We start from the raw sequence: 20429 nt of genomic DNA on the forward strand, positions 1-20429 counted from the left end.
ATCGTATTATTGTTTATACCCTGTTATTATGTTTTAAAAATGTGTTTAGTCCCGGAGTACTAAAATTTACTAGGGGGGAATGTGACACCCCAGGGGTCTGGTTGCCACAGTAATAGAGATATTATGTCTGAGAGCAAGTGGGAGGTTTCTCTGGTCAGGGGCCCTAAACATGCAACACGGCCCACCCAGACCTGGGAGGGGAGGAATCTGCACTTATAAACTGGGTCTGGGGCGGGATTAGTGAGTGAAGACAGAGACAGAGCCTGCAGAACAAGCAGAGCAGTCAGAGCCTAGAGTGAAGCTGCAGACACAGGAAAAGATACATCAGGAGCTCTGTAGGAGCAGAGGCAGAAGGCCAGGGGCAGTGAGCAGAGATATAGCTCGCCCTGGCTGAAGTTACTAAAACCGGACACAGGAGTCCGAGGCTGTGGGGACTGATATATACCCAGCAGCAGAAACCAGCCGGCAGGGGATTCCAGGTCCTCTGGCCATAGAAGCCCGGAGGCTCAGTCACAAAGAAGGGACCAGCGCCACCATCCAGGAGCGGAGGCTAACAGAAGGCCCCAAGTCACCAGCCATACGAGTGAGCACCACACGGTATACTCAGGGACGTGGGCTACTTGTAACCGCTGACAGCAAGGTAGCCAGGAAGAGTGTAGATAAACGGGGAGGCCTACAACTCCACCTGGCCAGGGGAACTCCTGCTTGCTCGCAGACTGACCAGGCCCCTTATACTAGCCAGTACTCCCGGGAGGGTCTGCCTTGTACCATCAGTAAAGACCCTGAACTGCACCTCACGTCTCTGTGATTCCTTGCCGCACCAGCACCATTAGCCCTGGGACCCTCACACCATCACTCCCATCATCTCTCACATTAGCTGCCCTGAGGCAATACTTTTCCCGTGGGGAGTTATCCCATACGCGGCTGCGCAAACAACATCAGCCTCAGCGGTCGGCAGCGCAGCGGCGGTCCCCACTGACCGCAATCCACGGGTGGCGTAGTCGGACATTTGCTATACATTAAGACTGCCACTGGTTTGACCACCCTGGGCACGGACCGGGTCACCGCCACACGGAGACTACAACCCCCAGCATTCTACAACAGGCCCGGTTCCGTGTTCCCCTGCACAACACAGGCCCAGGGGGCGCGTCACAGTCATCAAAGCAAAAGGTGGCTACTTTGAAGAACCTAGAATATAAGACAAATTTTCAGCTATTTCACACTTTTTTGTTAAGTATATAATTCCACATGTGTTAATTCATAGTTTTGATGCCTTCAGTGTGAATGTACAATTTTCATAGTCATGAAAATAAAGAAAATTCTTTAAATGAGAAGGTGTGTCCAAACTTTTGGTCTGTACTATATATATATATATACATATAGTCTATGTTAAGTTATTTTAACATATGATTAATAAAGATGAATTTTATAAGGGTTTTTATGGTTTTTGGTTTTAATTAAATTGCACCAGTACTAAATAGTATAATACAGTAGAAATATTACAATTCCCCTTATCCCATATATGTAATCCCGGTACACATGCAATACATGAATGAAAAAAAAAAGAAGTATCTTAAATCATGTAATTAAAAGGACACATACGTGAAAACACTTGATACGTTGAGTGGATACAGGTAAGTAATCGGAGTCGTGGTGCCACTTTGGTGGCGTTGGAGTGGGTATAAAATGGACAGACTCCGACTCCTAAAATATATAATAAATTGGGTACAGTAGTACAATGCAGGATGTGCTGTAAATGTTTTCATAAGAATTTGGGAAAGTTATGAAATGTCCTATAAATGTCTGTTCTGTTCCTGATCTAAGGATCTCGGCTTTTATTTGAGATGAATCTGTGCTGCACTTTAAGTACATGCTCAGTAGTGAGGCCGGGCTGTGGAGTCGGAAGTCAGGGAAATTGAAGAGCCGGAGTTGAAGGCTCGGCTTACCCACTCCACAGCCCTGTTTAAAGTAACTATACAGGTGCATCTCACTAAATTAGAATATCATCAAAAAGTGCATTTATTTCAGTTCTTCAATACAAAAGGAAAGTGAAACTCCTATATTATATAGAGTCATTACAGAGTGATCTATTTCAAGTGTTTATTTCTGTTAAAGGGAACCTGCCAGTTGGAGCGTGTAAACTGCCCCCAGGTTGTTGATAGTGATGCAATATGTATCACTAATATGCTTTTTGCATTAAAATCAGTGCTATAATATTTTGTAAAAATCACTTTATGTACTTATATCTTACTTGCTCGTTTAGTCTAAGCAGAGAAATCGGGAAATCATGCTCCAGACTCATAAAAAGGGGAAACCTATTTGGACTTTAAATAGAGCATCTAATATTGTCCAGACTAAAAATAGAGAACATTTGATGGGAAAAAAATATACACTGCTCAAAAAAATAAAGGGAACACTCAACACATCCTAGATCTGAATGAATGAAATATTCTCATTGAATACTTTGTTCTGTACAAAGTTGAATGTGCTGACAACATAATCACATAAAAATCATCAATGGAAATCAAATTTATTAACAAATGGAGGCCTGGATTTGGAGTCACCCCCAAAATTAAAGTGGAAAAACACACTACAGGCTGATCCATCTTTGATGTAATGTCCTTAAAACAAGTCAAAATGAGGCTCAGTGTTATGTGTGGCCTCCACGTGCCTGTATGACCTCCCTACAATGCCTGGGCATGTTCCTGATGAGGTTGCGGATGGTCTCCTGCGGGATCTCCTCCAGGATGCCACATCAATGCGAGCTGTGGCAAGAAGGTTTGCTGTGTCTGTCATCGTAGTGTCCAGAGGCTGGAGGTGCTACCAGGAGACAGGCCAGTACACCAGGAGACGTGCAGGGGGCCATAGGAGGGCAACAACCCAGCAGCAGGACCGCTACCTCCTCCTTTGTGCAAGGAGGAACAGGAGGAGCACTGCCAGAGCCCTGCAAAATGACCTCCAGCAGGCCACAAATGTGCATGTGTCTGCACAAATGGTTAGAAACCGACTCCGTGATGGTGGTATGAGGGCCCGACGTCCACAGATGGGGGTTGTGCTCACAGCCCAACACCGTGCAGGACGCTTGGCATTTGCCACAGAACACCAGGATTGGCAAAGTCGCCACTGGCGCCCTGTGCTCTTCACAGATGAAAGCAGGTTCACACTGAGCACATGTGACAGACGTGACAGAGTCTGGAGACACCGTGGAGAGCGATCTGCAGCCTGCAACATCCTTCAGTATGACCGGTTTGGCAGTGGGTCAGTAATGGTGTGGGGTGGCATTTCTTTAGAGGGCCGCACAGCCCTCCATGTGCTCGCCAGAGGTAGACTGACTGCCATTAGGTACAGAGATGAGATCCTTAGACCCCTTGTGAGACCATATGCTGGTGCGGTTGGCCCTGGGTTCCTCCTAATGCAGGACAATGCCAGACCTCATGTGGCTGGAGTGTGTCAGCAGTTCCTGCAAGATGAAGGCATTGAAGCTACGGAATGGCCCGCCCGTTCCCCAGACCTGAATACGATTGAGCACATCTGGGACATCATGTCTCGCTCCATCCACCAACGTCACATTGCACCACAGATTGTCCAGTAGATGCTTTAGTCCAGGTCTGGGAGGAGATCCCGCAGGAGACCATCCACAACCTCATCAGGAGCATGCCCAGGCGTTGTAGGGAGGTCATACAGGCACGTGGAGGCCACGCACAATACTGAGCCTCATTTTGACTTGTTTTAAGGAGATAACATCAAAGTTGGATCAGCCTGTAGTGTGTTTTTCCACTTTAATTTTGTCGGTGACTCCAAATCCAGGCCTCCATTGGTTAATAAATTTGATTTCCATTGATGATTTTTGTGTGATTTTGTTGTCAGCACATTCAACTTTGTACAGAACAAAGTATTCAATGAGAATATTTCATTCATTCAGATCTAGGATGTGTTATTTGAGTGTTCCCTTTATTTTTTTGAGCAGTGTATAAATACAGATAACACAACCAAACCTGTTTTATCTATACAATATAGTCCTCAATTTAATCGTATTAAATCCACTATTTCGAAACTTTTACTTATTTTGTATGAGGATCCTTCTTTGTCCTTTGTTTTGGAATATGGGTGCTCCATTGTACCAAAGAGGGCAACCACTATAAGCAATATTGTATCACCTACTTTTCTTCACAAAATTAACACAAAACATGGTTATCGTGTAAAGGATTTTACAAATGTGGAAATAATCGCTGCAGGACTTGCTCTCATGCACATGTAACTGAAATGTTTTAGGAGTCACAGGGCGTGTACTGCAAATATCAAAAAACTGGCACTTTCAAACAAATAATATATAGATCTTGATCCTGCCTGCCCACATAATTGTAGGCTTTTAGCCGGGGAGAGGCATCATGTTAGGCTTAGGGTCCCAACAAAGGGGTACGCTTTGTCGCTGGCTCTTGGGCACACATGAATTGTCCAATTTGTGTGCTAAGTACCTACATTCATTTTTTAACATGTTTTCTACAGTAGTGCAGTTCCGATTTCATGTGTTCAATGTTTACATACTACAGAGTTTCAGTGCAACTTTGTTAGTTATATAGAGTGGCTCTCTTAGCTCGCACCTGTTCACATTTGTCTTTTTCTGTTTGGATCTGCCGATCAGTTGTTTGATATTCACAATATTGATGGCAACAAGCGTAGATGAAATGAAGGCCTTATTACGGAGTATCAAGATGGAAAGCTGGAACATGGGACTGCTATGCAATACAAAGAAGACAAAAATATTGACTACTGCCAGGTACGACTGGGACACATTTGAGATGAACCATAATGAACTGGAAGTTGTAAAGGACTTCAGCTTACTCGGATCAATGATCACTCAAGATTTGGCGACGACAACAAAAGTCAGTAAGAGAATAGCTATGGGCAAGTCAACAATGAATTCACTGGACAAGGTCTTCAAATCAAGGAATATTACACTGGCGATGAAGACAGGGCTCGTACATAGTTTGGTCCTTTCTGTGGTAACATACAGATGCAAAACATGGACGATAAAGAAACAAGACAGAAGTAGAATCGATGTCTTCGAAATGTGGTGCTGGAGAAGAATGTTATCAACATCATAGATGGCAAGAAGAACAAACAAATCAATTTTGGAACAAATCAAGTCAAACATGTCACACCAAGCAAGGATCATCAAGCCGCGACTAGTCTACTTTGGACACATCATATGAAGAGAGCAATCACAGGAGAAGGACATCATAGTGGGAAGAAAAGAAGGAACACAGCGAAGAGGAAGACCAGCAACCTGATGGCTAGATACTATCAAGATACCAGCAGGAAATACTCTGGTGGATCTATTTAGGCTTGCACAAGATCAATCTTCCTACAGATTGTTCATCCATCAACTCGCCTTGATTCTAGTTCGAGCCTGAGGTCTTTAAAACAAAAACAGCACAGCTGTACGAAACCAATGGACAGTACGCTGTTCTATGTAATGATCTATTAAATATGAAAAATCTTAAGAACCATGATGATCTGCAACCAGTGAAAGTCTGACTACACAGAGCCCTCCTATCTACAAACGGTAACTATTTAGCCACCCACACTGAAAGCGAGCAGTACACACAGCAATTTTCTCAGATTACTTTGGGTGATTGCCAGAAATTTATCAAGTCACGGAACGATTACATGATGTCTACAAGAAGTGAATTGGTTACTGTTTCCCCAAATGTGTGTACACTAGAAGGAACAAATCAATGAGAATGGGAAGTAGCCAGAGATTACAACATGTAGTGCCGGCGTCCCTGCCCTCTGCTAGGCAGGGACGCTGCTCCCCTCACCGCTCTGCTCCGTGCCCGGCTTCCTCCCCCCGCTCTGCTGTCAGCGCGCGCTCCGTCCCGGCGTCCTCCTCCTGCTCTGCTCTCAGCGCGCGCTCCTTCCCGGCCCCTGTGCTTAGGGCGCGCGCGCGCTCCCCTCCTCTTAAAGGGGCCGCGCGCGCCGCCCTAAAGAGTCCCCGGCCAATGGCCGGAGGACTTCATCATATATAAGGCACCTCCTCCAAAATGGAGGTGCCCGAGCAATGTTGTTTGCACCTGTGTCTCACCTGTGCTTCAGCCCTCAGGTCCCGTTGCCAGTTACCTGCCAGTTTCCTGCCAGTTACCTGCCAGTTACCTGCCTGATTCCTGCCTGAATACTTGTTACCTGTCTGCCAGTCTGAGGTCCGACGGTCTGCCTTACTACTCCTGTCAGTCTGTCTAAAGGACCAGCCTGCCCGCTCACCTGGGAGCGCATATCAGCTACCTGCCTGCTTGCCTGAGGTCCGACGGTCTGCCTTACTACTCCGGTCAGTCTGTCTATGGACCAGCTTGCCCGCTCACCTGGGAGCGCTTCTCCGTTATCTGCCTGCTTGCCAGCCCGGAGGCTCCGTTGTCACGTGCTGTGACCACCAGCTATCTCAGAGACTCTTGCCCGCTCACCTGGGAGCGCATCTCCGTTACCTGCCTGCTTGCCAGCCCGGAGGTCCCGTTGTCACGTGCGGTGACCATCAGCTATTCCAGAGACTCTTGCCCGCTCACCTGGGAGCGCTTCTCCGTTACCTACCTGCTTGCCAGCCCGGAGGTTCCGCCGTCACGTGCCGTGACCACCTGTTATTCCAGAGACTCTCGCTTGCTCACCTGGGAGCACACATCTACCATCTGCCTGCTAGCCTACCCGGAGGCTCTGCCATCACAGGTCGTACCTACCCTTTACCCAGAGACTGCCCTGATCACTTGCCGTATCTCCCTGTCCGTTCATCCAGAGACTGCCACCCGCTCCCTTACAAGGGCCGCCCCCTTGTATAGTAGCTCAGAGGTTCCGCCTCCCAGACCCGTTACACAACACCACCGAACAGTAAGACACTCAATGCTACAGTTACCCTTCTAATATCATTTAACTACACATCAAATGCCATAAACATACAGTAGTACTGAACTACCTGAACTAGGTAAAAAATATCATATGCACAGCTATAGATATTTACATGGACTATGGTGCTCTACAGTTTGGAGACCATACTCCTGGTCAGACATTACCAGTGACTGTAAATACTGGAACAATCCCAGACAATAAGGAGGAATCCACATGGGCTTTCATACACCGCAGGTGGATCCTTTCTTATTGCTTTTTTCCCACCATATGCCTTATTTGTCCCCATCTAGTTGGAAGGTTTGTGGTTAGGGGTAACAGCCAGGAATTGTGTCAAGCCTTGAGCGAAGACTTGGTGCTGCTGCTTGATCCATGTGTGAAAGGTATTCCCATAACTGCCCACCCCAAAAGACAGAACAGAAAAACTGAAAATGAATAGATGTGAATACCGCCTAACCAATCATGCTTTCTTGTATGAGTGGTGCAGCACCATGCAAGCATAACCCAGCCATTCCAGACCCACATGGGGCAGAGCCATTACTATCGTGAGAATCCGCAGTGCACGGTACAACACCCTTCTATATATCAGCATTGTATCTATATTTGTAAGCAAAAAAATTGAGTAAATCTTTCTTTGACATCTTTCTATTCATGTTCTGTTCCTGGTTTTGCCTTACAAATTCTGATGCTAAATAAGGCATAGAGAGTAGAAAACTACAGCTATACTTTACAGACAATGGAGTCAGGTGTTGGAACCATAAATTACTGTTCCTACAGTCTTGACATATTTTGGGAATGGAAGAATAGCTCCACACATACAGAACCATTTAGACTTTACAATCACATCCATCAGGGAAAATTTTGAGCACAGCACCAACAAGGTACAACGGAGAAAAATTTTGACATAATTTTCATAAACTTATCTTTACATTGGGGAATTGTCATGATCGCTATGCAGTCACCTGCAGGTGATCATCCCGACTGACCACACATCAACAGGCCGGAGGGTATGGAGAAATGTGGAAGGGAACCAGAATGCGGCAGTGAAGATAAGGAAAGAATGTTAGTATTTTAACACTTTTTTATCCAAAAATGGTGCTTCCTTTAAAGTGAGCAAAGAAAGGAAGATGTTATAAAGTACACAAGTGCCACAAAGTAACACCATACTCTGCTGTGGTGGGACCTGGTCTCTAAAGTTCAGCATGGACAGATAATCATCCAGCTGAAAGGCGTCACCCAGAAACCATCCAGCAACCATAGAGTGGGCTCAGTGTCCGTGTGTTAAAGGCTACGAAGCTGTCACTTGATTCATCCTACCTGAACCATGGGTGGCACAATTCAGAGCCTGGCTGTGGGATTGCAATCAGGTATCTTTTATCCTAAACACGGAGATTTTAGAGAAAACATAAAATATAAAAAGTCAGGCAGGAACCACGGGGAAAAAGTGACTAGTCTGGTGGTGCCCCTTGGCCAGGTTCCCCCGCCCAGCTCCAGTTGATTGACAGGTCTCTCCCATGTACATAAAGACAGACCCATCAATCAACTAGAGCAGAGAATGGTCTCTCCCCATGTCCCATGTACACACATGACGTTATGTCTCTCCCTATAGTCCTCAGACAGCTTTTCAAATTATGTTTTCACTGAAACGCAGGAGATTTCAGTGTAAATTGCGCTTCGCCGCAATCCCACAGATTGATGCAGTCCAAACCACAGGCAGCACCAATCTGTTTCCCTTTAAAACACCCATGTCAAACTCTGGCCCGTGGGCCAAAACTGGCACCTCAGGGTGATTATATTTGGCCCTCGATGCCGGGGACTATGTGGGGCCATTATACCGTACGGAGGACTATGCGGGGCCATTATACCATACGGAGGACTATGCGGGGCCATTATACCGTACGGAGGACTATGCGGGGCCCATTATACTGTGTGGAGGACCATGCAGGGTCCATTATACTGCGTGGAGGACCATGCGGGGTCCATTATACTGTGTGGAGGACCATGCGGGGCCCATTATACTGTGCGGAGGACCATGCAGGGCCCATTATACTGTGTGGAGGACCATGCGGGGCCCATTATACTGTGTGGAGGACCATGCGGGGCCCATTATACTGTGTGGAGGACCATGCGGGGCCCATTATACTGTGTGGAGGACCATGCGGGGCTCATTATACTGTGTGGAGGATCATGCGGGGCGCATTATACAGTGTGGAGGACTATGCGGGGCGCATTATACAGTGTGGAGGACTATGCGGGGCCCATTATACTGCATGGAGGACCATGTGGGGCCCATTATACTGTATAAAGCACTATGTGGGCCCATTATATTGTATGGAGGACTATGTGGGGCCCATTATACTGTGTGGAGGTCTGTGTGGGGATCACAGTTGGGACATCATACTGTGATGGGTCACCATAATTTGCTGGGGGGTACCGTAGGGTCATCATACTGTGCATGTGGAGTGTACTGTGGAGGAATTCACTGTGGGGGTATCATACTGTGATTGGGGGCACTTGTTGGCATCATACTTCGTTGTCTGTATTATTTATTAATGCAATGGTTTTTTTTATCTTTTATTACATATTTAAATTAGGCCATTGAGCCATACGCTTTTTACTGCTCTTACACAACATATTATATTATTCCAGTATGCCCCATTTGTAATTAAGCACTACGGTAATTTTATTCTAAGATCTATTAATTAAAATGTACTTTGTTCATGGGACAACCTCTTTAAGTTTGTTTCCATATGAAAAGTTTCATCATTATATTTGATGATAAGGAAAAACTTGAATTTTGGCCCTCTGTGTATGTGAGTTTGACATCCCTGCTTTAAAAAGAGTGCAAACTAAAGGAACATTGGAAGCCCTTGAAAAATGTAAAGGCAATCTATCACCTCCAAAAACACTGTTTATCTGCATATAGAGATGTAATCTGCAGGTAAATAGCATTTAAATCCCCTATGTCAGGCTTACTGAAAATGCAGCTATATGGAGAAGTGATGAATGAATTCACTCCAGTCATCAGCCGGGGGCTGTTTATCTGTTCATCTCAATGCTCGCTATATTATGAGCTGTTATCAGTCCCATGCACACTGACAGACAGCCATACACACGCACTCTGAGGTGCAGACTGCCAGTTATAGTGCGGAGAAGGGGGGGATTGCACCACGTTCCCTGTATAGTGAGTGGTGATAGTAATCACTCCCTGCACTGCTCCAATAACTGGAAGCAAGCGGCTGCTGGGAGGATATAACTTCATTTTCTCCTGTAGCCGCACTTCCAGTAAGCCTGCCAAACATGATTTAAACGCCATTTACCTGCAGATTATATTTGATGATAAACAGCATTTCTGGAGGTGGAGGTTCCCTTTAAGTGGCAACACTTCCACTTTACACCTAATCTGATGTTGGCCGCTTGTATCTGCTGTGGTGTTGGCTGCACTGGAGCAATAAGTAATCTCTGAGTATCTATAATCTCCTTGTTTAGTAAAAATGTAATCAAACCCCAAATAAACTTTTGGCTTTGGATGGAGTTACTGCATATCGCCAACTACGGAGGGGCCGCAGCTATCCTCACAGTCTGCAGAATATTCTCTGTGAACAACAAGTATTCGAATCACAGGATATGTACAGTGAACGTTTCTGTAACAAGGAATACAAGTAGCTGTGAGGTTACTCACCGCCATCATGACCATGTCACCAGCATCCGTATACTTTGTATAAAAGAAGCTGGTGCCAAAGCTGTAATTTCACATCACTTCAAGCTAGCCACCGATATGTTAACTCATGTTTCTCAAACTACCATACAGAATATACCAGAATACCAGCTGGTGTGCATAGGGCCTGATAAATAATGTTATCATTGTAACATCAGTACATAACATAACCGCTATACGCATTATCATCACATGACAGCCCTCACTAACATCATCACGACATCATCGCTATCATCACATAACATCATTGCTATCATTAACAACATCACATCACTTAATCGCTATAATAATCATCATAACAAAGTTATCAATCTCATGATCACCTGATGGCATCATTAATGCCATCACATGCTATCATCATACCATCATCATCACATTACATCATCGCTGTCATCGTTATCAGCATCACATGATGTCAAAATGAATATCATCACTGTCATCATCACTATGATCATGCTGACATTGTGGCGCAGGAGATCACATGGTGAGGGCGATGAGTATAGCACAAAGTTTAATATTTTCTTGTCTTAGATTTCTCTATGTAAAACTCTATTAAAACTTTTTCCCCAATGCTATCAGGGTTGTGGCAGCTGGACCACTGGCTGGACCACTGCCTAGACCACTGTCTGTATCACTACCTGGACCACTAGCTGTATTACTGGCTGTATCACTGGCTGGACCACTGGCTGGATCACTGTCTGGGACCACTGGCTGGACCACTGGCTGGACCACTGGCTGGACCACTGGCTGGACCACTGGCTGGATCACTGGCTGGATCACTGTCTGGACCACTGTCTGGACCACTGGCTGGATCACTGGCTGGATCACTGGCTGGACCACTGGCTAGATCACTGGCTGGACCACTGGCTGGACCACTGGCTGGACCACTGGCTGGATCACTGGCTGGACCACTGCATGTATCACTGCCTGGACGGTCCCCAGCTCGGGCAGCTCAGCCTCCAGCACACATGCTGTCCCCACACGGCCGGGCACTGCCGGGAGCCATCAGCCAGCAGCTGTCAGTGGCAGGCAGGTAGCCTGTACACGCGCCGCCTCCTCCGGACACGGCTGGCACAATGACGTGCCCTGGCAGTGCCCCGTGACTGGCACTGCTAACTCCCCACGAGTTATTTCCAGGACCTACGCTCCGATGACAGCGGTCCTCTTACCAGAAGAAGATCTTGGAGCAGAAGTTGGCCTTCTGCAGCGGGTTGGCTTTGCCCTCCTTCTGTGCGAGCTCCATGCTCAGCACCTGGCCACACACGGCGCCCGCCTCACCGCTCTCCCCTCAGCACCAGAGGACTGTGAGCAAAGGGCGCCGCAACCTACTGCTTCACTCACTCCGTGCAGTACACGGCCCCGCCCACGGCCGCCATCCTGCCCTGTGATTGGACAGCTGGCCGTGAGCGGCACCTGGAATCATCCACTAATCAGGGGGGAGGGCAGGTCACATGTAAGGAGAGGATTCATGTCTCCACGAAAAGCTAATGTGGTGGTCCCGGCATTACGAGGGACGCCGTGTAGGGAGCAGTCACCTGTGACCTGAGCCTACTGCTGACGCTACTGTCTGGGGTTGTCACAGTGACCAATAGGAGCTGTAGTAATCCGTATACAGCGGGCGCCCCCTAGTGGCGGCTGCAGGCAGACATGATTATAGCATAGTGGTAGAGGAGGCCAAGGATCTGGACCAGAAGTGCTGGCTCCATCCACACTGCGGCCCCTGCGATATGTGGCCCTTGGGTGATACAGTCCCAGTTGGCCCCTCTCGCTTTCCTTCCTTCCTCCTCGCCACACAAGAGCTCTCTTCCTCCAGACTCTGGGACCTTGATTTCCAAATGAAGAATGGAAATCTGGGACCTTGTAGAGTGTGTCAATAACTGCCTTCTGGACATCTGTCAAGTCAGCAGTCTTGCCCATGATCATGGAGCCTACTGAAACAGACTAAGGGACCTTTTTAAATGCTCAGGAAGCCTTTGCAGATGTTTTTTGTTAATTATTGTAATTTACTGAGATAATGACTTTTGTGTTTTCATTGGTTGTAAGCCATAATCATCAACATTAACAGAAATAAGCACTTGAAATAGATCACTCTGTAATGACTCTATATAATATATGAGTTTCACTTTTTGTATTGAAGAACTGAAATAAATTAACTTTTTGATGATATTCTAATTTAGTGAGATGCACTCTACCGAAGTCCCAGTCGCCTATGTATATACTGCAGTCTCAGCCTCCTATATGATGTATACTACAGTCCCAGTCTCCTATATGATGTACAATGAGAAAAATAAGTATTTGATACACTGCCGATTTTGCAAGTTTTCCCACCTACAAAGAATGGAGAGGTTGGTAATTTTTATTGTAGGTACATTTCAACTGTGAGAGACAGAATCTAAAAAAGAAATCCATAAAATCACATTGCATGATTTTACATTTTATTGCATGAAACAAGTACCTGCATAAAAGACACCTGTCCACACAATCAATCACACTCCAACCTCTCCACCATGGCCAAGACCAAAGAGCTGTCTAAGGACACCAGGAACAAACTTGTAGACCTGCACAAGGCTTGGATGGGCTACAGGATGATAGGCAAGTAGCTTGGTGAGAAGGCAACAACTGTTGGCACAATTATTAGGAAATGGAAGAAACACAACATGACTGTCAATCTTCCTCGGTCTGGGGCTCCATGCAAGATCTTGCCTCGTGGGGTAAGGATGATTCTGAGAAAAGTCAGGAATAAGCCCAGAACAACACGGGAGAACCTGGCCAATGACCTGAAGAGAGCTGGGACCACAGTCTTAAACATTACCGTTAGTAACACACTACACCGTCATGGATTAAAATACTGCAGGGCATGCAAGGTCCTCCTGCTCGAGCCAGAACATGTCCAGGCCCGTTTGAAGTTCACCAATGACCATCTGGATGATCCAGAAGAGGCATGGGAGAAGGTCATGTGGTCAGATGAGGCCAAAATAGAACTTTTTGGTATCAACTCTACTCGCTGTGTTTGGAGGAAGAAGAAGGATGAGTACAACCCCAAGAACACCATCCCAACCATGAAGTATGGTGGGGGAAACATACTTTGGGGGTGCTTTCCTACAAAGGCGAGAGACCGACTACACCATATTGAAGGCAGGATGGATGGGGTCATGTATCGTGAGATTTTGGCCAGCAACCTCCTTCCTTCAGTAAGAGCATTGAAGATGGGTCGTGGCTGGGTCTTCCAGCATGACAATCAGACCTGAGAGGGCATTTTCCCGGTGGGCCTGCGGTTCTGGGCTGTAACGTGGGCCGCCGGCCCTTTAAAACTTTTGCATAAGCCCCTGTGTGAGTGCTCTCTCCCCCTTACACGCACTGACAAGGCTCCACTCTGCGGCTCCATCCTTCGACTCCGTAGTGCGGCTCCATCCTTCGGCTCTGTAGTGCAGCTCGGTGCTGCTGCTCCATCCTTCGGCTCGGTACTGCAGCTCCATCCTTCAGCTCCGTAGTGCGGCTCAGTACTGCGGCTCCATCCTTCGGCTCTGTACTGCGGCTCCATCCTTCAGCTCCACTCTGCGGCATCGTATTTTTTTTCTCGCACCTAGAGTCAGATCGCAGTATGCTACTATTTTTTTACTATTTTTTTCTCACATTGAATCAGTGTGAGAAAAAAATATTTCCCTGCACGTCCTCATTGCATAACATTGGTCAGTGTACGATCTGATAAATAATCGGATAGCACACGCCTGATTTATACGCTTGTTTGCACGAGCCCTTGGCAATATTGGACTTCTGGATTGTCATTATTGTTTTCTTATTTTCTACATTCCAATGGGCAAATAAAATTAAATCTTGAAAAGCCTGTTTAAATGGGTTATCCCCTTTCTTCTGAATGGTGGATGACTTTCCATTTGCTGTGGATCTGACCTCTGGGATCCCCACGATCCTGAAAAACGTAGCTCGGTAGAGCACCATGCAAATGCAGCTGTGGATGATCATACACACCGTGGCGCCGTTCACATGTGGCTCATCAGATAACTCATTTAAAGCTAACCTGTCAGCAGGATTTGGCCCAATAAAATAAAGCCATGGCTATAATGGCGCTGTGATCCTGATTAATCTGATACCTGATGTGAAGGGATCCGCTCAGTGGTTGTTTAATACTCACCTTATGAAGTTTTCAGAAAATGACATTTTGTGTACTTCAGTATGGTTTGGCTCGAGACATGTGGGCAGGGTCCTCTTCTGGTTCTCCATCCCCCCACCAGCCTCCGCTGTTTCTTTTGGAGGTCATTGATTATTCAGTGAGCTGCCTCCTTTTTAAAATTCAGCACAGGACTTCAATAAAATGGCGCCGGAGACGGCGCATGTGCAGATCGAGGTCTCGGTTTAGTTCAAAGCTGAGATCTCGACTTGCGCATGCCCCTGCCCCATGTACCGCCCCGAAGCACACAAGACGTCATTTTCTGAAAACTTCATAAGGTGAGTATTAAACTGGAAGTCGTGCTCCAGCAGTGTTGTCCAGGACACGGCAGAGCCACGGGCGAGAAAATAAACTCTTACACAGTTTGATCTCAAACTAAACTATTTGCTTATGTAACTGTATTTTTTTACCCAGACTATACAAAAAGACAACGTTTAAATATCATGCGAACATTAGTCAACAGCTGAACCTCAGTGGTATACAGCGTGGCACCTAAGCAATCTGTATTTACTCGCTTTTATAAATTTGCCTGCTGGCGAACCTGTCTAAACCGGCCGCCTGTTACCGTTTTACACCATAATAATTAGATTAATTATATACATGTAATGTACAGGCTAGCCAGCGGTATAACACTGAGGTTTTACCATCTTACAAATATTTCCTCTATTTACCAAACCAGATTTCCCTTTCCCTTCCCGTAGTATTTACAGAGGAACAGTCGGTCGTCTACTGTAATGAAAATACCCAAAACAATCCGCAGTGACGGACATTTAGCCATACATATAGTCACAGGTAGTTAAATAACTGTCCGGTATCTAGATGCTGTGCAGAAACTTCCTCCTGTAACAAACCGGAGTACAAATATGATCCGGAGCCCGTAGTGAGCCGTGTCGGCACCTCAAAGTGGATTGGGATTAGTTATTGATTCAGCATAAACCGTAGCAGCGAATCCGAAAGTTCTGGATGCTGATATTAGCCACCAACGTTGTGTGAAGAAGTTAATATACCTAACTAACTAACTACAGGCTATACTTTAGCCTTGAATATTTTGGCGCCAAAATGTAATGTGTGAACAGTTACTCACTGCGGGGCCCCTTTAACAGGTGAGCGGTACCATTGATGCTTAATTTCTCAGTGGTGTCCAACACCTCTTCACCATAGATCCTGACCTTTATCGTCTCTGGGCAGCATTTCTGACAGGAATGTCCTCAGATTTGGACAGGTTCCGTTCGTGAGCAATCTCAGCTTCAATATCCCGTTGCTCTGGAGTTAATGGGGGGTTTTCGCAAGCAGATGCTGCTGAATTCCCTTCCAGCGCGTCCTCTTCAGTTCAGGACATATATTCCACACTACCCCCAAAATGGCCGCTCCACTCATTCCTGTCACGTACGTTTTTCAACTGTCTCTGAGAAATCCTCTCAGCATAATACCTAAGCCCCTCCCACATTGGAGCTAGACCAATCACCAACTCCCCTTTGGTTGTTGGGCAGATTTCACCATTACTACCCTATCATCAATATATTAACTGCTTATTCTCCTTATATAATCATGTAATACAATACATTTTAAATCATTCACAGAGTCAAAACCTTACATATACAGTGCCTACAAGTAGTATTCAACCCCCTGCAGATTTAGCTGGTTGACACATGCGGAATTAACTTGGCATTGTGACATTTGTACTGTAGATCAGCCTGGAAGTGGGAAATGCACTGCAACAAATTTTTATTTTTTTTTTTTAAAACGTAAAAAGTTAATTCAGAGTGTCATTTATTATTCAACCCCTCAAACCACAAGAATTCTGTTTGGTCCCCCAAAAGTATTAAGAAGTAGTTCAGGCACCAAGAATAATGAGCTTCACATGTGTGGATTAAAGATCTCTTTTGCCAGCCTTTTCTGACTATTTAAGACCCTCCCCAAACTTGTGAACAGCACTCAGACATGGTCAACATGGGAAAGACAAAGGAGCATTCCAAGGCCATCAGAGACAAGATCGTGGAGGGTCACAAGGCTGGCAAGGGGTACAAAACCCTTTCCAAGGAGTTGGGCCTACCTGTCTCCACTGTTGGGAGCATCATCCGTAAGTGGAAGGCTTATGGAACCACTGTTAGCCTTCCACGGCCTGGACAGCTTTTGAAAGTGTCCTCCCGTGCCGAGGCCAGGCTTGTCCGAAGAGTCAAGGCTAACCCAAGGACAACAAGGAAGGAGCTCCGGGAAGATCTCATGGCAGTGGGGACATTAGTTTCAGTCAATACCATAAGTAACGTACTCCACCGCAATGGTCTCCATTCCAGACGAGCCTGTATGGTACCTTTACTTTCAAAGCGTCATGTCAAGGCTCGTCTACAGTTTGCTCATGATCACTTGGAGGACTCTGAGACAGACTTGTTCAAAGTTCTATGGTCTGATGAGACCAAGTTCGAGATCTTTGGTGCCAACCACACACGTGACGTTTGGAGACTGGATGGCACTGCATACAACCCCAAGAATACCATCCCTACAGTCAAGCATGGTGGTGGCAGCATCATGCTGTGGGGCTGTTTCTCAGCCAAGGGGCCTGGCCATCTGGTCCGCATCCATGGGAAGATGGATAGCACGGCCTACCTGGAGATTTTGGCCAAGAACCTCCGCTCCTCCATCAAGGATCTTAAGATGGGTCGTAATTTCATCTTCCAACAAGACAACGACCCAAAGCACACAGCCAAGAAAACCAAGGCCTGGTTCAAGAGGGAAAAAGACAAGGTGTTGGAGTGGCCTAGTCAGTCTCCTGACCTTAACCCAATTGAAAACTTGTGGAAGGAGCTCAAGAATAAAGTCCACATGCGACACCCAAAGAACCTAGATAACTTGGAGAAGATCTGCATGGAGGAGTGGGCCAAGATAACTCCACAGACCTGTGCCGGCCTGATCAGGTCTTATAAAAGACGATTATTAGCTGTAATTGCAAACAAGGGTTATTCCACAAAATATTAAACATAGGGGTTGTATAATAATTGACCCACACTTTTATGTTTAAAATTTAATAAAATTCAACTGAGCAACATAACTTTTTGGTTTGCAAGATTTATGCTTCTGTTCATAAAACCTACTCTCGTTTGCAGTTTGAAGGCTCTAACTTATTTGCATCTTATCAAACCAGCTAAATCTGCAGGGGGTTGAATACTACTTGTAGGCACTGTATATACATATACATTCTTTCAACAAGTACAGTGTTTTACTGGTGTGGATACAGATTTACACAATGATATTACTCTGGTGAACCGACACACATCTCACAAAACAACCACTGAGCGGATCCCTTCACATCAGGTATCAGATTAATCAGGATCACAGCGCCATTATAGCCATGCGCTTTAAGAGAGTGGTGAGGGGCAAAATTCACTTATAAGGGGTGATGGGTGTTATAGTATGTGGGCTGGTGGGGTATGTGTGGCAGGGCTGCTTTTTTGTCTCAGTTCGGCCCTGATGACAATGACCCCAAACACACAGCCATGGCAACTAAGAAGCATTCCAAGATCCTGGAGTGGCCCAGCCAGTCTTCAGACCTGAACCCAATAGAAAATCTTTGGAGGGAGCTGAAACTCAATGTTGCCCAGCGACAGCCCCGAAACCTGAAAGATCTGGAGAAGATCTGTACGGAGGAGTGGGTCAAAATCACAGTGCTACAGTGTGTGCAAACTTGGTAAAGAACTGCAGAACACGTCTGACCTCTGTAATTGCAAACAAAGGTTTCTGTACCAAATATTAAGTTCTGTTTTTCTATTGTATCAAATACTTATTTCATGCAATAAAATGCAAATTCATTAAGTAAAAATCATACAATGTGATTTTTTGGATTTTTTTAGATTCTGACTCTTACAGTTGTAGTGTACCTACGATAAAAATTACAGACCTCTTCATTCTTTGTAGATGGGAAAACTTGCAAAATCAGCAGTGTATTAAAGGGAACCTGTCACGTCCTAGTAGCTATGTAAACTGCCCCCCTTGGCTTGTTAGTGATGCAATGTGCATCACTAACAAGCTGTTTTTATGAAAATCGGTGGTAGTATAATAATGTTGTTATATCGTTTTATATACTTTATCCTACCTGCTCGTATTCAGTCATAGGTGAGTGATTCTCAGATTCAGTCATGGGCGGTCGTCGCATTCTTTTAGTGCTTGTGCTGCCCATGACATTTGAATACTGCTCCCGGCAAGCGCGATGTTTGAGGGGCGCATGCGCATTTGCACACGTCGGGCCGCTGGTCCGGCGCGTGCGCACTGAGGCTGTGTGATTACCAGCTTCAGAGCACATGTGCTGTCACCTGTGGCTCCCGGCGCCTGCGCAGTCAATGTATTTTGCGGTCACCGCATTCGCAGCATGTGCATGAAGTGGTTAAAAGAAGTGACGTAAGATGGATCATGTGAACAGTAATGTTGTACTTACATTGCTGTGCATTGTGTTCATTTTATGGGACACTTTTTCAGGCGGCTTCTGGGTGGAGTCCATTTGAAAGAGACGTTATGTACACCTACTGTTAGGCCACGGCCCCACTATCAGTATTTGGTCAGTATTTTTTCTCAGGAGTGGGAGCCAAAACCAGGAGTGGGTGATAAATGCAGAATTGGTGACTTGTTTCTATTATACTTTTCCTCTGATTGTTCGTCACCTGGTTTTGGCTCCCACTCCTGAGAAAAAATACTGACCGAATACTGATAGTGGGGCCGAGGCCTAAAAGGTTCCTAAAGACCCAGTAGTTTCAACTCGATTTATTTAACTGTGTGAAAAATAAGAAGTAGCCTACCTAGCTTAAGAAGTCAGATTGTAGGTAAGCTCAGGTTTTTTTCTAAATCTACGGGGTGCACAGATTTTCCCAGAGGATTCAGTTTTTGTTTTATTGCTTGTTTTTTTAGAAATATGTGGCTACACATAAATGTCAAAATCACGTCAGTTATCAACTCCGATTATAGCAAGCTTACTGACAGATTCTAAGTCAGCTCATTTTGCAGCCAGCAACAGACAGTGTAATGGAAACGCTATTGAAGGCAAGCTGCAATTTTTTTTAATGAAACCCAATTTTAAAAATGATTTTTAGCCCCAAGTATCTGCTTTTAAATAAAAAAAATTGGTCCCAGAGTAGGACAACCCAGTGCAGTTGGCTAGTCAGTGATTTGGATGAGGAGTGCAGACATGTGGCTCAGGTGAGGAGTGGAGTCATATGGCTCAGGTGAGGAGTGCAGTCACGTGGCTCAGGTGAGGAGTGCAGTCATATGGCTCAGGTAAGGAGTACAGTCACGTGGCTCAGGTGAGGAGTGCAGTCACGTGGCTCAGGTGAGGAGTGCAGTCACGTGGCTCAGGTGAGGAGTGCAGTCACGTGGCTCAGGTGAGCAGTGCAGTCACGTGGCTCAGGTGAGGAGTGCAGCCACGTGGCTCAGGTGAGGAGTGCAGTCACGTGGCTCAGGTGAGGAGTGCAGTCACGTGGCTCAGGCGAGGAGTGCAGCCACGTGGCTCAGATGAGGAGTGCAGTCATGTGGCTCAGGTGAGCAGTGCAGTCACGTGACTCAGGTGAGCAGTGCAGTCACGTGGCTCAGGTGAGGAGTGCAGTCACGTGGCTCAGGTGAGGAGTGCAGTCACGTGGCTCAGGTGAGGAGTCCAGT

The 20429-nt window shown here is 46.1% G+C and overlaps 1 protein-coding gene across 1 annotated transcript in view; it reads right to left on the bottom strand.

Annotated features, from left to right (window-relative positions):
• The window catches only part of ABCC4 (ATP binding cassette subfamily C member 4 (PEL blood group)), a 311731-nt gene extending 299767 nt beyond the window's left edge, over positions 1-11964 (bottom strand). The window contains exon 1 of the mRNA XM_073664144.1: positions 11776-11964. Within this exon, the coding sequence (XP_073520245.1) occupies positions 11776-11849 (74 nt within the window). The 5' untranslated portion in view covers positions 11850-11964. The remainder of the gene's footprint in view (positions 1-11775) is intronic.
• Between the last annotated feature and the right edge of the window lie 8465 nt (positions 11965-20429).

Source organism: Phyllobates terribilis, unplaced genomic scaffold, assembly GCF_046119375.1.
Source record: "Phyllobates terribilis strain yellow unplaced genomic scaffold, ASM4611937v1 Scaffold_2__4_contigs__length_985480577, whole genome shotgun sequence".
Lineage (NCBI taxonomy): Eukaryota > Metazoa > Chordata > Amphibia > Anura > Dendrobatidae > Phyllobates > Phyllobates terribilis.